Source organism: Vidua chalybeata, chromosome 7 (genome assembly GCF_026979565.1).
Source record: "Vidua chalybeata isolate OUT-0048 chromosome 7, bVidCha1 merged haplotype, whole genome shotgun sequence".
NCBI classification, from domain to species: Eukaryota; Metazoa; Chordata; class Aves; order Passeriformes; family Viduidae; genus Vidua; species Vidua chalybeata.
The window spans coordinates 21,074,162-21,091,028 of record NC_071536.1 but is presented as its reverse complement, the minus strand read 5'-3'; the positions used below and the strand labels follow the sequence as shown (position 1 = coordinate 21,091,028).

The window sequence follows — 16,867 nt, the reverse complement described above, 5'->3', positions numbered from 1 at the left end:
AAAATTCTTTTTAGGATCACTAAAGTAATTAACTGTGTTTTTGCAGAAACACCAGTGAACTCTGTCATAACTTTTATAGTGTATGCAGGAGTTCTACTTTTAACACCATACACCCTCTTCATCCTGCAACAAGCAAGGGTGGATATGAAAACTTTTTAGTCTCAAATTTGGCACCAAATCCCACCCAAAGCAAACACTAGTAGATACCAGTGCTTCCCAAGTTCCAGCCTCTGTAAGCGGTGGCATAGTACCTTGCCCTTCCTTTCATCTCAAAAAAAGCAAATAAAGGTAATCAAGGCACAGTAATTTTGAAGCTGCAATGGAAGCAAAAAACCAAAAAGCATTTGGGAACATTGTGGGGAACATTACTAACATTGTGGGGCATTTCAGTGTGCTGGAAAGCCTACTTCATACCAAGGGTCACTAGACAGAGATTTTCATATCACATCCTACCTCTTTTGCTCCATACACATCTACGTTTAACAGAGATATATAAGTGACTGTATCATGCAGGGATAGCAAAGCACATTGCTACTCCTATTGCTAATATTTCTTTCTTCCCTTTCTGTATGCAGGCATATGCCCAAGGAGTAACAGCAAAAATATGTATCTGCTCCTACAATAACTCATGCACTCAGCTTCTATTACATGGCTTAAGCTTACCAAAATACTTGAACTTATCCTAAGTACTACAAAGGAAGTAATACACCTCTAATCTATTGGAAAGAAAAGACATACAGAATGTATTTGAAGAAACTCAGCTGGTGATATTCTCTCCAAACAACCAATATGACTACTTTCCCCTAGGATTTATCTTGCTGATACAGAAGCAAATACAATAAAAGAGTAAAGTTATGCATTTGATATACTGAAAAGTGGATGCATACAACATTCATCACCAATTCTGAAACATTTCAGAATAATATCAGATTATCTTCATGCAAACTTTAGGTAGTCCTGAGCACTCTCTTCCTTGACTCTACCCAAAATTTCCCTGCTGTCCATAGTGCTCAATGCATCATTGCCCAACTTCTCCTTTAAAGAGCTGACCATCAAGTTGCAGGCAAGGAAGCCTCTGGTGTAATTTCTTCAGCTTGGAACTCACCCCTCACAGAAATCCTAACTAAGGTGTCCTGGGACACTGGCTAAAAAGATATTTTCAGAAGTACGTTATGGTTTAATTTCTTCCCACCCTTCCCCCATTCTCCCATCTTCTTCTTCCCTTTCTTTTTTAAGAGGTAGCCTGGAGATTTAGATTTCTGTAGGAGCTAGGGTTGCGTAAGTAATAGCAATTTGTATTTCTAGATTGAGAAGTTCTATCCATTATTTTAAACTGTAAATGTTTTAACTAAAAATCTTGACTTGTTCCTACCCAAGCATAGTTTACACATGTGCCTAACAATAACTGTACACAGGGTAAGGAGAGAAGCATTAATGGGATAAAATGCAGCTGTATCAGTCTAGCTTTTATAAATAAAGCAGTAGGAAGAAAATCAGCTCTGGCATTTTGGGCATAATCAAATATTTTTCTTCTAAAGAAGTGTTATTACTAGAAAACTGCAGTCATTTTTATGAAAACTGTGGAGATACACTAAATTATACAACACTTTGCAAAAGCCCTTTAGAGTCCTCTCTACTTGCCAGTGTATTTGAACTTGCTAGTTCTAAACATACTTCTGACCAAAGTCATCTTGCCCAGAACTAGAACTGACAAACAAGTGAGAGATTTCAATATTAGAGACTAACAGGCTCATTTCCCACTTGATTGAACATAAGAAATTTGCTGGACAAACACTAACCATTTAAGCTCACTAGGCATCTTCCAAATCTCATGTAAAAAAATAAACAAATCATGCTAAGTAATAACTTGTAAAAGGTACCCTGTCATCCACTGTACTGTTTTCTCCCCTAAAAATAGGACCATGTCCCTAAAAACTAATTCTATAATCACCTTTAAATAGAGGCAGAAAAATTCCAGCCCTCCTATCAGAATATTAACTATTCACACAAAGAGAAAGCAGTTTCTTTAATGGAAAATTAGCAGAGAAACTACAAACAGTAAACATTAAAACCCTTTTTCATACTGTGAGAAACTGGACTACAATATGTTGAGAATTTGAAGAAAGACAACAGTGAGAACTCTGTTCCCTTATAGTCGGCTCATTTCACTGTTGTCTGATATTACTACTTTGACACATTTCTCTCAAACCTAGGCAGATAGTTCATCCAGGCAAAAGTGACATTTCACTTTGTCTTCCTTGTGGATGTTACAAAAGAGATTTGTCCCTAATGGGACCCATGCAGATGGTCTTCCTGGTCAATAGAAGAAATAAAGTATGTATCCAGTCTGCCGAGTAAACTGAAGGGCAGGCTATGGAACTTAGGCATTGTTAAAAGCAGTATGATTTGCAATGAAATGCTTCTTGCGGGGCAAAGAGAGATAAGAAGTAACCCTTAAAAAAAGTGTATCTTCACTTTTGTAAATTAACTTCATTGGACACTGAAGTTGCAGCGAAATTCCCAGACATGCTAAATATCCCAGTGAACACATCAATCAGCCTGGTGAGCAAGACTAAATCCTACCAGCAATACACACATTTTCAACAGCAGAGAATATGACAGACCAAATTCTTATATTGTTTCCAATGAAATACTTGTGATCTAGTGTGACCTTTGTACTGGCCTCATATTCTGAGAGCTGATCAGGATTAAGCAAGACCTTTGGAAATAATTCGGTCCAACCTTCTGTTGAAAACAAGTTCTTACACGTTTTTACTGGTTATTGCTACAGCCTGCCAAGGAACATCTCAAACATTACCAGCAAAGAAACTTCTGCCATTTCTTATGAGTGACCTATTCCAACAGTCAGTTCTCACAGTGGTGAGTTTTGTTCTTCAGTCTGAATGGAATTTCCTCTGGAGAAGCTAATACCCATTGTTTCTCATCCTGCCATATGCACCCTTGTGAAGAATATACTTCAGATTTCCCCTGTAGCACCATTCAGATATCAGAAGAATGTGATTAGATACTATCTGAGCCTTCTTTCCATTAAAACATTTATTTTCTCCAAATCTTTAAACATCATGGTGGCCTGTTTTCTGTCTCTGTCTTGAACTACAGAAAGCAAATCTGGACACAGTAGTGCAGGTGTAGCATAAATTACTGAGTTTACTGGATTCAAGGAGGATGACGTGACCAGACCCCAGCTGAAACTGGTGCTTACTGGTGCTACAGAAGTTGTGCTTCACTCCAGACAGAGAATTTCATATGCATCTTTTTTTAAATCTCAGCCTGTCACTGCCTCCCTGAGTGGTGGCTGGAGTACCTGCCTCTGCCCATTTTGGTACCGACTTCAAGTTTGTTGAAAGTGGATTCAGTTCCATGATGTAGATTGTTTATAAAGATATTTAACAGTATTGGCCATACTACCAACTTCTTGGGAACTCCACATTACAACCAGTCTGACTTGGAGCCATTACCCTCACTGTTTGAATTGCAGCCACTTTTTGTCCTGTCTTGTGTTTCTTCTGTCCGGTTTGTATCTCACTTTTTCAAGAAAAAAAAATTGAGGTAGACTGTGATGAACATCTTGCTAAAATAAGAGGTAGATTACTTCATCCTTTATCCTCGGATTTCTGCTTGCCACTAATTTACAAATTTCTTGCTCATAACATCTTCTGCCACTTGTAGCTCCAGGCTTGCTTTTGCATTCCTAAGAGAACCATCGCGCGTCCAAAAAGTATCTGTGTATTTCTGTCTGGGAAATGTTCTGCCCCCTTTTATTTTTGAACTTGAGTTCTTTCAGTAGCACATTTAAATAAGACTGTTTAAAAACATTTAAGTGTTTGTTTTTATGTCTATTCCTATTCCCACTTAGGAGAATGGACTACTTTTGTACTGCAGGAAGGCTGTCTCTGAAGATGTCTCTGTACTCTTCCAAGCAGCAATTTTATTCTCCAAGGAAGTCTCCCACGGGATCCTTATCAGGAGTTCCCTGATCAAGCTGAGCAATATGTACCATGCCAAATTCATTCATTAGATGGTAGGAAGGTAGATACCACAAGACAAAATATTTTATTTGATTTAATAAAATTCAAAGGAAAGAGTTAATATTTGTCCACATTTAAGTCCCAAGCCCTACATTTTCTGATAAATCACTGTGCAATCAAATCCTAATGAGTGAGAAGTCACCTTAAAAAAAGCGTGCCAAAGGCCTCTAAATTTCAAGTGAGTTGCACAAAGTACTACAAAATAGAAAATATACACAAAAATATAACTTGATCTGATGTCCTCTCTTTGTAAGCTATACAACTTCAGTCAGATCACTTTAGATCACTAAGAAAAGTCAGTACAAAATAATAAATCTAAGCAATTGTTTGAGTGACAGCCAAGCAGTCATACATTACTTTTAGACATAATAGGATATTAATAATTTAAAGCATGTTAACATTAATAAGCTATTTTTTAAGAAATTAAACTCAATTAAAAGAGAAATATGGTGAAGTAAAAAAAAAAAAAATCATTATTTTCTTACTCCCCCAAAGATTCCTTTTACTAAAATTCAGAGAGAAACTTTTATCTTCTTCAAATGATAAAGCTTTTCAGCAGGACACAATACATAAAAGCAGAACTTCTGTTAAACAGTGCTCTCTTGTGGTTCTGTGCATCAGTGAAAGACTAAATCATTGTATAAAGGTAGTCACAGTCTGAAATTTCTTGTTGCCAAGTCTAACCCAAAATTAATTCCTCAGACTTGGACTTCATTTAGTTCTGCATTTAATTTTTCTAGCACGTCAATAACCTCATATCCAAAGACCACCTTTAGATACTGTATTCAAAGCAAATTAGGAAATAAACTTTAAAATATAGATAACAAAAATTTTAACCTTGATCTTTTATTGGAATTCACAATTGACAATATGTGCAATACCAGGATAGCAGTTAATGCATCAATTCTCACACATTCTCACAAATAGACTGAATTCTCTCTCACAAACAGGCAGAATTTCTGCATGCCACGGGATATATATAGGTTATTCAAATATGTAGCCCAGATCTCATTGCTTAAATAAAATACAGCCCAATTTTTAAAATAAAAATCTTACTTTAACTTGCTGGGAACAATGTTTAGACTGCTCCCCATGTCCACTTTTTCTACAATATAGTGTAAAGAACAAACTACTCATTATCTCATGTAACTAAAACATTCAAAATTAACAGGAATAATTAACCCAAATTACTAGTTATAACAAAGTGAGACCACCTTCTCATACTTAAATATATAAAGTATTCATCTAAAAGAACAAAAAGGTGCTTACAAGACTAATTTTTATAAGAAGTTAGTGTCACCTTTTCAAAGTACAGCAGCTACTCTTGGTTATAAAGTTTAAAAGGAATGCATCATTCAATTTTTATAGTTATTTTCTAGCTAAAATTTTTTAAAGCAATTACTTCATGTTTATTTTCCATTTATTTCAAGCCTCATCATATATTAACAACAAGGTTATCAGGGTTATTGTGTCTGTACTTTTTAAGAGAAGTGAAGCAAATGTAACTCACCTGCTCATTCCTATTAAAGCTGTTGGATTTCACAATACCAGATTCAGGTCTGTCTTGGGCTCGTGCGAGCTCCTGGGGAGCGCTCTGAGAGTTGGGCATGGGCGGCAGAGGAGCTCTCCGTTTCTTCGGCATTTCTGCTGGCAGAGTGCTTGAGTCGTACTGCTTGCTGACAGTGTTAGATCTCGTGATGAATGTTGGCCTTGGCTTGCTCATCAATGGAGTTGCTGGGGCACTGGCAGCCTTGAGGTGTGGGAAATAAAAAGAAACCAAAGTTGCATATATTTTCTGGAAAATAATCAACAGTATTGATTGCTCAATCTGAATATGTTTCTAGATGCTTTCCTTATACAAAGTTACACCTTACTTGTTCTCTTTTCTTCTTGTTTCGTTGAAAAAAGCTGAAAAATCCTTTGTTTTCTTTCTCCTTTAGAACATCTATGTTTTCAGATTGGTAGGAGCCTAAAATAGAAAACAATAGTTCTGCATGTTATTTTGTGCAGAAATTATTTCTCCTGCATTCTTACTATTTCACCGTGTCATAAATCTCTTGCAATGATACACAAAACACAACATAAATCACCTATATTAATAATTTTTCTAGGTGTGACAAAATGAACAGTTTGCCTAGCATCCATGTTCTTCCTCTCCTTCTCAGTACTCAGGGCAGATGAGTTTCAGCTGCTCCTAATACCAGCACATAATCCAGCCCACCCTGCTTGTCATACGCTACGGTTCATATCACAAAGGTAGTAAAAGGGAAAAAGAGCATCAGACTTTTCAGCTCTCCATTCCTAGTGGCTTAAATTTATGGCAAAGTGTGAAGTGGGACAAGCCAGGCCCCAGGCTGCACATGGTGTAGCTATGGAGAAAGATCACCCAAACACTCAATCAGTGCACACATAACTACATGGCAGTCATAGTAAGAACAGTCAAATCTATTCTTCTTATCTTGCAGAATTTATCCTCCTTAAATTGTTTTATTCATGCAGAGGATTTGGAAATCTCATGACTGACATTTTAAAAATTTTACTAGAATGAACTTTCTTAAAGAAATCCTGTTGAATGCACATGTAATGAGCAATAGAAATCAGCAAGTCTGGTAAAAGTATCAATATAAACATGACTCTGAATAAATTGATCTAGGGTAAAGCTATACAAAAATACTTTCTATACAGTTGTGTATATCCAATTCTGCACTATCATTGCAATATGCATTTAAGATAGGACAGAGATATTATTCATGTCACAGTTAAGCAGATGTTGTAATAGGAGCAGGTGTTAATGTTCCGTAAATGCTAAGTTTCACTGCCTATTTCAATAAATCATACCTTGAAAAGATGGTAAATTTAAATCAACTGGTGATGTGGCTACAGAAAGACAAAAAGAAAGACAGAAAATGTGAATCCGAATCAAGGATGTAGTAACAACATACAAATACAGAAAGCCATGCTGGATCTTCAACATTAGTGAAAAATTAACTGGGTACTTTGCAGAAGTAAAAGGATGTGCATCTTTAACACCTAATACTTAAATCATTCCAGAACTTGAGCATGAAGACACAGACTGCAACTGTGTACGTAAGTAGGGAGGCTTCACTTATATTTCTGAAGCAAAGAGAAAAATCAGTATGCTCTGGTTTGGATGGTTAGGCAGCCCAAACTTGGAAAACAAAAAGGAATGTGAAATTAATATATAATATTAATAAAATTAAATTTGAACTTAAATTATATTAAGTAAAACATACACCTCACCATTTCCTTTCATAAAGATAATGGAAAATTCAGAGGTTTGAACCTGTTTGCAAAATTGAAATGCTGAACTACTTCATATTAAGAGAACTTAAGAATATCTAAATTTCCTAGCAGGGCACCGCTGTGTAGAAAGCATATATGCCCTGGTATGTGCTCCTAAGGATTTTTGGTTCCTGCTTCAAGTAAAACACACATCATATCATGCAAAAAGCAGCTTTTCCAGTCTGCAGATGAAAGCAGTAAATAACCAGACAAAAAATAAATAATGCGCTTGGGAGCACACGTAGTCAAAGTAACACATTTAGGCAAATTAAAATTTGTTGGTTTCCAGTATGGAAGAGAAAGATACTTCATTTTTGTTTTCTCTATGCAAAAATGAAATACTGTCCAAATTTGTCATTCTGACCTTTAGCAAGTAAATTGAGAAAACTCTTGACACTGTAACGACCAAACAGTAATGTTACCATATTTAGGTAGAAAGAGGGGCAAAGACAAACAAAACCCCAACAAGCCCCACAAGTTTTAAGCAGAAATAAAATCAAGCGAATAAAACAGTGGTCAATACCAGGAGTGAGTCAATCACTATTATTGCTTTCCACACTGAGGTAAAATTTCCCGTGAGAAATGTCTGAGATGGAACAAACCATGCTGTACAAAATTTTTAATTACAGTATAGTAAACCTGTCACTTGTTCAGATGAAGTTAAATTCTGGCCTAGGAATATCTGTACAAAATATTAGAAAGTTGTGTCCCTGTTGGACCAGAATTAAAAAGACAATTATTATTCCTTCACAATCTTTAAAATTAGCAAGCACTCAGAAATAGACAAAGACCATCCAAATACTCTAATGCTTTTAAAATTTTAAATTATCTTAAAGAAAACTAATTTTCTCTAACATTTCTTCTTTTCAGGTCATCATAATGTCATGTAGGAGCTAAGGGAAGTAGGGTGTTGTTGGAGTTTTTGGGGAAGGTGTGAGGGAAGGAAAAGAAGGCTTTACATTTAAGTGAGCATTTGTGCTCAGCTAACTCTGCTGGTAGTGAATACTTGGTTAGAAAATAAAACTTTTATGCAGCACTTCTGAAAACAAAAAGTCCAGGTACACATGAGTCAGTTTCAATTTTGTGGAAGACCAATGAAATATATATTAAATTTCTAGAAAATATTTTCATAAGTAAAAAACCCAACAACATGTGTGCAATTATTAAGTAACTATCTTTTATATAACAGCAATTTACAAACGTTATCTTACCTTGACTGACATCCATGGCATATAGTTCTCTTAGTCCGAGGTCATTAAGAGATTTTGTCATATCAAGGGGCTCTTGAGACTGGTAACTCTTCAGTAGTAGAGTATGTGAAGGATCAAACTCACATTTGCTACAGATAATTGGTATGAGTTCTTGAAGAGGTGAATGTGGACTAACTCTTACTACTGTTTTCTGTGTCTTCTTGTAGTTTATCACTACCCTTACTGTTTGCTAAAGAGAAGAGAATTCCAGTAAGTACTGGCACAAATTCTGAAAGAAATGGCATTTTTACAACAGCCTCACAACAATCACCAGAATTCCAGACTTGGCCAACTTGACCAGTGCTGTGGGTTCGGAAACATTGCATACAAAACTAAGAACTATTTTCCTATTGCCTTCCATGCAAGAAAAGGACATGTGAAGCAGATTGCTTTCTCCCTCAGCAGTGCCATTTCCCTGGGCAGCAGGGTCCATGCCTGGAGGGTTCTACTGGACAGCTGCAGAATCAGGTGATGCACCACAAGCCAGTGCTTGTGAACACATGTGTAGAAGGAAAGCAGAAGGGCAGCAGAAGAGCTTTCCTAGCCCTCTGCAAGTGCATCAGATAAATTAAAAGTCATTATTCTTCTATATAGCACAATGACAGAGGAGGAAGGAGAAGATTCAGGCAACACCCAGAAATTGGTTCAGTACTTCCTAAAGCTCCTGCCCTCTTCAGGGTGTATAAAAAAAGGCAAGAGGGAACAGTATGTATTGAAGGAAAATGAACATACAATCAGAAGGGTACATATATCACAGCATGACAGATGGTACAAGATGTTGATTTTCAGTTTGTTCAAGGCTTTCCTCAGCCACACTTCCTCTGCAGAATTTTTCAAAAGGCCGATGAAGCATGGGATTTCAAATAATATTGTAATATTTCCTTCTTTCAGCAGCAAAGATGTTTGCTGCAATAAATTGAGATGTATTTTACCTAAGAGAAGCTAATCAAAAACAGACTAAAGCATTTCACAGAGCTTCACGGTGAGAAGATGAAAGAAAACAGGAAACACTGAAACAAGAGGATGAGCTACCAGATCAATTTGTTGAATACAGCAGTAATTCTAATTTCTCAATATGCTTAATTTTATTTCTCACCTCTGGTATAACTGGAGCAGGTTTCTTCTTATCCATTTGTTTCGCCTTTACAATCACCTTTTCTACTTCAAGCATTCCCACTGGTGTGTTGGGTTTGAATTTAATCTGGCTATTTTCTGCTGATACCAACTCTATGGTATAACTTGATGGATTTAAATGATACTGTGCACAGAGAAAGATCAGCAAGTCCATCATGGGCTTCCTGTAAAAGACAAATGGAACTGTCACAACAGATGACAATTAAGCAGGCTATAAAGAGATGTGCTGCTTAAACAAACATTTAATTCAAGTTGTCCTTTCCCTTCCAAGACTAAATAATTACTGCTAGACACCAACTTTAAATATCTTCGAGCTTTAAAAAACACAACTTAAAAAAAAAAGCCAACCCACCCAAAAAGCCACTAAAAAGAAAATGAAAACCAGTTTGCACAAAAGTATGCCAAGTACTTGAACAGAGTGGGAACTTCTTGTTGTGTCAAGCTTTTCCTGAGGTCAACAGGGACATGTGGATTAGTTACTTCATTCAACATTTAGTGGGAACTTCTAACAGTGGTGATAAATACTCTGCTATTCATTAAGAACAGTTCTTTTGCAAAGCTTGGCATTTTTATATCCATTTTGAGTTACAAGGGACTTTATTTTCAGAAACTCTGTGCATTAGCCACTTGGAAGATGCAGGAGAAATGAAGTTTGAGAAAGTCACATTTTAAGCTGGTTGTGCTTTAGGGATTCCAGAATTATCTAGGTGCTTAATACCAACAGCCAGAAATAAGCCAAATGGCAATATAGTGGGCAAATGCCATTTCTTGAGAAGCTCTGTGTGATGTAATATGTCCTTCCCACAACGAAGAATGGCCAACAATTTGTCAGATGTAGTCAGTACCTGTATGTCCTTGTTCCCTCAGTGCTTAATGAAGAACATGCACAATAGGGTATTGAGTATTTCCAGCTGCTACTGAAATACATTTAATAAAATTGTACTATAAACAGAAATGTCATAGATGTTTAAATAGACCAAAAGTAAGGAGAATGTCCTAACTTTGCATATTGTGGAACTATATTAGGTTATAGCACTATCAGGTGCCTCAATACTTTTTTTGAGTTGGGTAAGGACAATTTCATTGTGACACCCTCTGCATTTTTCAGTTACAGCTATGAACAAGAAAATCCATGACCTGCTCTGTCTCATAAGGATATTATGAAAATAAAAGTCTGAAGCAATCAAATGGTATGTTGAAAAAATGCTGAAGCGTCTCTGAGAAAATTAATACATGGTTAGGCTGGTATGGCTTTATCAGAAATCTTAAATTCTAGATGTAATCTCATTACAGAGGCAAGTATTCTGGTAGCACAGCCAAATGTGGAAATAGCTTCTACAAAGAACCATCAGATGAAGCAGAATTCTAAATAACAAAGATCATGAATACATTTATTAAGCAGTAAGTCAAAGCAGACTTTTCATATGACACAGTTCTGTAAAAATAATTAAGAATGACTCAATGTTAGAAGTTATTGTGAATACTGATTTTTTTTCCCCTTTAATTTACCCTAGAATATCATTCCTGTTTCCTTCATCTTAAAGGACAAATGTCCCATAAGCAAACTGTCTTCTGATTTCTAGCAGCAGGACTGGATTCTCTCGTGCATATGCTGCACTTCCAGAAGATGATAACTGAAAGCTGACAGGTATTTCCTTTCTAGAGGAAAGCTTTTGCCTGCTTAAGTGGCAGGAGAACACTTGCCTCAGGAGACAAAGGCAGGATGAACAATAAAACAAAAAAGCCAGGCAGAAATGGTATTCCAATGTGTGAAAAAGCAGTCTGAAGAGGTATAGGAGAATGCAATATCCTCCATGCTTTCTCTAGATGGTATACAACAGCCTGAGGAATACCATGAGAAATGCAGAATAACTGCTCCTCCCTTTTCACATTGCTAAACCAGAAAGTTTATTTCAATGCATCTCCTGTATATAGCACAACCTGCTTCAGTTACAAGACAGAAGGAGGGAATACTTTATTTCTTGTACTTCTAATCCCTAGTAAAACAAGTGCATCCATCCCACAGTAAGAAGAAAAGGGCTGCAAATGCACATCTCGTCATTCCCCCATCTGGCTGGGGGCAGAGCAGGGCAGGGCTAGGGAGGAGGGTGCCAGAGGAGGCTGCAGACACTGCTTCTGTAGTGACCTTTCTGCTCACCAGTGTATCCAATAAGTTACCTGTTACCTTTTTTCCGGTGAATTTTTATACACTGAGTGGCTTTAAAAGCAGCACTTCAGTTACTGGAGAGTAAAAATATCAAAGATGACCAGAGCAAGAACTGACAAGCAAGGACCCCAGAAAGCAGAAATGCACCACAGTCATAGGGGCACACCTTCATGTTAACCAGAGTCACAGTAAGCGACTGAAAAGTGAGAAACAGCTGCTAACAAACAACAGGTACATGCAAATTAGTACATGAGAACAGTGATTCTGTGCAAACTTGCTTTCCAATGGTACTTCCAGAAACAACCTACTTGACTGAAGGACTTTTAAGACCCCCCCACTCCATTGGAGGCAATGTATCTTGAAGAATGGCTTTAGAAAGATATTCCTTCAGCAATCGGAAAAAAAACCAAAAACCCAACAAGCTTTTCTTGTAACCACATCCTCCAAAACCTGTCAAACTCTTTGTCCCTAAAGCCTTTAAGGATTATAAGTGGAAGAATACATATATCACAGTATGTTTAACAGCTTCCATAATTAATATTTAGCAAAACATCAAGAATAGGCCATCAGCTACCTCAGAGCACATCATCTGCTTGTCCTCCTTTATCTAACTTCAGTAAAATATTTATTTGCAACTTAACTTCACCAAATTACTCTAGTTTTTCTGGAAATCTCTGAGCATAAATGTATTTACGTATTCCAACTTCTACATAATCAGGACTTTTACTTCAATAACACTTTGCTTTGTGCTACATAGCTCTTGCTATCCAGTATGCCAAAGCAGGGAGCAAACCAACCCAACCTAATCTGAAAAAGAAAAGTTTCTTCTAGTGGACTATGGGATTTGAGCACACATCTGTTAAAACTCACCATTTTGCTTTTTCTACTATGAGATTTAAAAGGTCTCCTCAGGACCTTCAGAGCTGCTCACCTCCAATTATGAATGAGGAAAGAAGCAAAGTAACAATTTGTCTGTTTATGCCATTTCTAGAGGGATTATGCCTATTTGACCATGATAAATAACTATATATAAAGCCAGAGAAAGCTAGAACAAGAGATAGTTTGAAATATACTTCAAAGTGGACTGCAGGTCCTGCACATCTCCCCTCATTCTGAGATGAACCTCGCAGTGCTAATATTGGTTCTTATTTGCAAGACAGTCGCTTATGAAATCAATAAGATACAGTATCTTGATTGAAAAATCCTTTAACTATGGGATAATAAAACTGATTGAGAAACAAGTGCAATTCCTGATAAGCCTGTAAGGCCTGTCTTGAACATTTGAACATTATACACAATGTAATCTGACCAAGTGAAAATAGATGCAACATTCCTTTCTGGCACTTTGTTCTGAGCAAAGCATGAGAGAGGGCCCGTGGCACTCAACAGTGTGGACAAAGGAAGCAAAAAGAACAAGAAGTTCCTGACAGTGTACAGATGAAGTCTCATGTCTAAGAAGGAAGGCATCATATTTACAGACTGCAATATTCCATGCTATAAACATGCTGAAAAAAACAGCATAAAGCATCGAGTACACAGACTATTTGAGAAAGTTTCTTCTGAGAAATAAAATCTCATATTTAAGTTATCCTGCAGATCACAGAGTCAGGGGGAGGTGCAAAAAGACCCACTACAGCTCTGGTGAACAAGCTGATATTTGATGTCTAAGCAACAACCTCATGAACTCCAGCAAATGATAGTGTGCAAACAGACTCAAGCCAGATTTAATCTCTCATTAAGAAGCAGATATAAGCACACATTTACAGTACCTGGTTTGAATGAATAAGTCAGCCTGCTTGGTTTCAGTGGGAGAGACATGAGCTATACAAATATACACAATATACAAATAGGTTGTCTTATTTCAGCTTAGGATAGCAACGAACTGGCATCCAAATTGCTGCTATCCATACACAGCCTTGCACAGGACTCCTCCCAGTAGACCAACATTTTCGGTCCCAGGATTTATGATTTCAGCTCACCAGTAAATGTGCGGGTCTTTCTGCACAAAAGGTGATTTGAGAGTTACATGCATAATCTATCCTACCAGTTAACAGTCTGAAATAGGCATTTCAAACTAAAACCAGCTTAAGGAAAACATAATTGTTAAAAGAAATCCAAAGCTGTAGCTATAATTTTTTTTGAAGCTTTACAGATTTTGTCTGAAGTGATGACATGTTTTTTGACGACTGCTAGTAGTCTACAGGTAGCAGTGTTGAGCAAGTGCTGAATACATAACTTTGTACCCAAATAGGATGAACAAACTCATCTTTTGATGAGCAAAAAGCAAAACTTATGTGAGAAAATTCACTGAATCATACAAAAAGCAAAACTTATGTGGGAAAATTCACTGAATCATACAAATAGATATTTTATAGAGATTTTTAGTGACTAGAAAAAAATAGGTGTGGCTACACATACTGACAGGTACCATACAGAATTTCTGAATCTTAAAAAAAGTCTTCTGAAATGGTAGGTATATGTACAAAGAAGATGTTTTCATATCTACCCAAAAATCATAGTAGTATCACAGAATCATTTAGGTTAAAAAAGACCTTTAGGATCATCAAGTTATTAACCCACTAAACTATCATCAAGTCCACCACTAAACCATGTCCTTAAGTACCACATCTACGCATCTCTTCACAATTCCCTAGGCTGCCTGTTCCAATGCTTCCTTTCCATGAAGAAAATTTTCCTAATATACAATCTAAAGCTCCCCTTTAGGCCATTTCCTCTTATCCTATCACTTGATACTTAGGAGAAGAGACAAACCCTAGCTGGCTACAACCTCCTTTCAGGTAGCTGCAGAGAGCAATAAGGTCCCTCCTGAGCCTTTTCCCCAGCTCCCTTGGGAACCCAAACCCTCCTAAGACTTGTGATTTTGACACTGCATATGACTGCTCTTCTTTAGACACACTTTATGTTCAGGCTTACACAAGTCATGCATTTTACCAAATGAATATAACCTGGATGAAGGTTGAAGTAAACATTAGCAAAAAGTAAAATTAAACAGAAATATCATTCTGTGTAACATACCTCCCATTAACTGTAGTGTACTTGATCACATCTCCCGGCAGGACCACTGATAATTCAATATCTTTATCGATTACATTCTCTTTCTGTTCCATGATGAGGTTGGTTGGCTCTGTGTTATCAAATGGAGAAACGGCAATGGATTTTGTTTCAGATGGAGGAGGTGGTGCTTTAGATTTTCTTCTGAAATAAATAGATAAAAAATAAAAATCAAGTATGCATTTATACATATGATTCCAAACTTGCAAACCAACAAGTCTCAAAACAGAAATGAACAACACTTTATTATTTTCTAAAGTAATATGTGCAACAAAGGGATAAGAGAATATCTTAAATATACTATCAGTGATGACAGAAGACAAAACAGGCTAAGGTATCCATCACAAAAAAAAAAAAAAGAAAGCACTCAATAAGTATCAAGACAAAAAATTCTTTAATGTACCTTGAAAGAGTAAATTAGTTGGTTGTTTATTCCTCCCTTGGGTTATGCAATCACCCTATTTGTGCATTCTCCAAAGAGATTTACTGGATTAGTATAAACAGAAATATTGCACTATGCAGTATGAAGCCAATTATACTACCATTGTGCTTAATACAGGATAGATACTGGAGCAAATAGTGACTCTTTTCCTCCACAAATTTTTCTGTTGGATATTAAAATTATTCAAAGAAATCCTACCAGTTCTACATTATTTAACTTCTATACAGTAATAAAATAACAGTATAACCAATTCTACTGTGCTGTAATATTTCCTGACATTTTACTCACAATATGCTTTCACATATTCCCCTCACCTATGCTGACCTATTCTAATTTTCTCTATACCCTTTCCCATGTCAGTGACCAGACAGTTTACTTTTGAATACAAGGACTGATCACTAAATAAGCTGCACTTATTTCACCAAAAAGAAACCATTCTAAAACAGCATAAAACCCTCTATATCTCTTAATAGATCTATGTTACAGCAAATTCTGAATGCAGGACTCTCATGTCCTAAAACATCTAGTCCAATATCTGCCTTTATTTAAATAACTCTCCACAATTAACTAATATATGCAGAAGGAAGATAGTATTTATTAAGAATTGTATCATTAGAAACAAAACCAAAACACAGTCAAGACACATTACCTCATGATAGCTTTTGATTTTCTTATAAACATTCTTGAATGGAGCCACATTAGCAGAAAGTTAAAATACATTTCAACATAATACACACAGGCTCCAAAAATAAGTTCATCATTTAGATGGAGCTGAACCAAAGTTTGTTTACTTTAAACCTAAGGAAAGAAATTAACCTCTATAATTGTCCTACAGAATTAAAACAAAAAGAACCTAGCACACAACTAGAAACACACACCTTTCTTGAGAAAACAAAGTTTAAAGTCACTCACAATGAAGAGCAAACAAGGTCCAGAGCAGCATTGCAAAAAATAACTGTAACGAGGTTTCACATGACTGATCTGTTGCTGAAAGTGCTTAGAGTTTTGAACTTCAGAACTCTGTGCTGAATAATTAACTATTCACAGCCCCTCGGAGCTAATCGGGAGTACTCACAGGCCTCCAGAAACATTGAATGAGGACCCACATTCAAAATTTATACCTGCTCTCTCAATGATTTAAATTAGTTTGGTGTGCTCTCTGTGCAATTCATGATGTGCAACATGAGCTGAAAATTTGACTTTGGTCTCTACAGCAGCTTGTCTAGGTTGTTTCAGGGTTACACGAACATTGCAAAATGTATAAATCAAACTTCTTTGTATTCCTCCCCAGCTTCTTTGGGGGTTTTCTTACAAGATTTTTAGCTTTCATGTAACTGTCAAATATAAATTATTAGCAAGTACAGAGCATCAATACAACTATTAGAAATAAATAAAATCCCAAAACCATAAAAACGTACCCCATGACATTAATACCAAAAAGCCCAACATG

General features: G+C 36.5%; 1 protein-coding gene across 3 annotated transcripts in view; it reads right to left on the bottom strand.

Annotated features, from left to right (window-relative positions):
- Positions 1-16,867, bottom strand: part of COBLL1 (cordon-bleu WH2 repeat protein like 1) — a 77,397-nt gene that overhangs the window by 20,621 nt on the left and 39,909 nt on the right. For all 3 annotated transcript variants that reach the window (XM_053948033.1, XM_053948034.1, XM_053948035.1), the window contains exons 2-7: positions 14,940-15,119; positions 9,699-9,900; positions 8,564-8,792; positions 6,888-6,926; positions 5,924-6,018; positions 5,560-5,799 (exon numbers count right to left, since the gene is read on the bottom strand). In XM_053948033.1, coding sequence (XP_053804008.1) covers positions 5,560-5,799; positions 5,924-6,018; positions 6,888-6,926; positions 8,564-8,792; positions 9,699-9,900; positions 14,940-15,119 — 985 coding nt within the window. The remainder of the gene's footprint in view (positions 1-5,559; positions 5,800-5,923; positions 6,019-6,887; positions 6,927-8,563; positions 8,793-9,698; positions 9,901-14,939; positions 15,120-16,867) is intronic.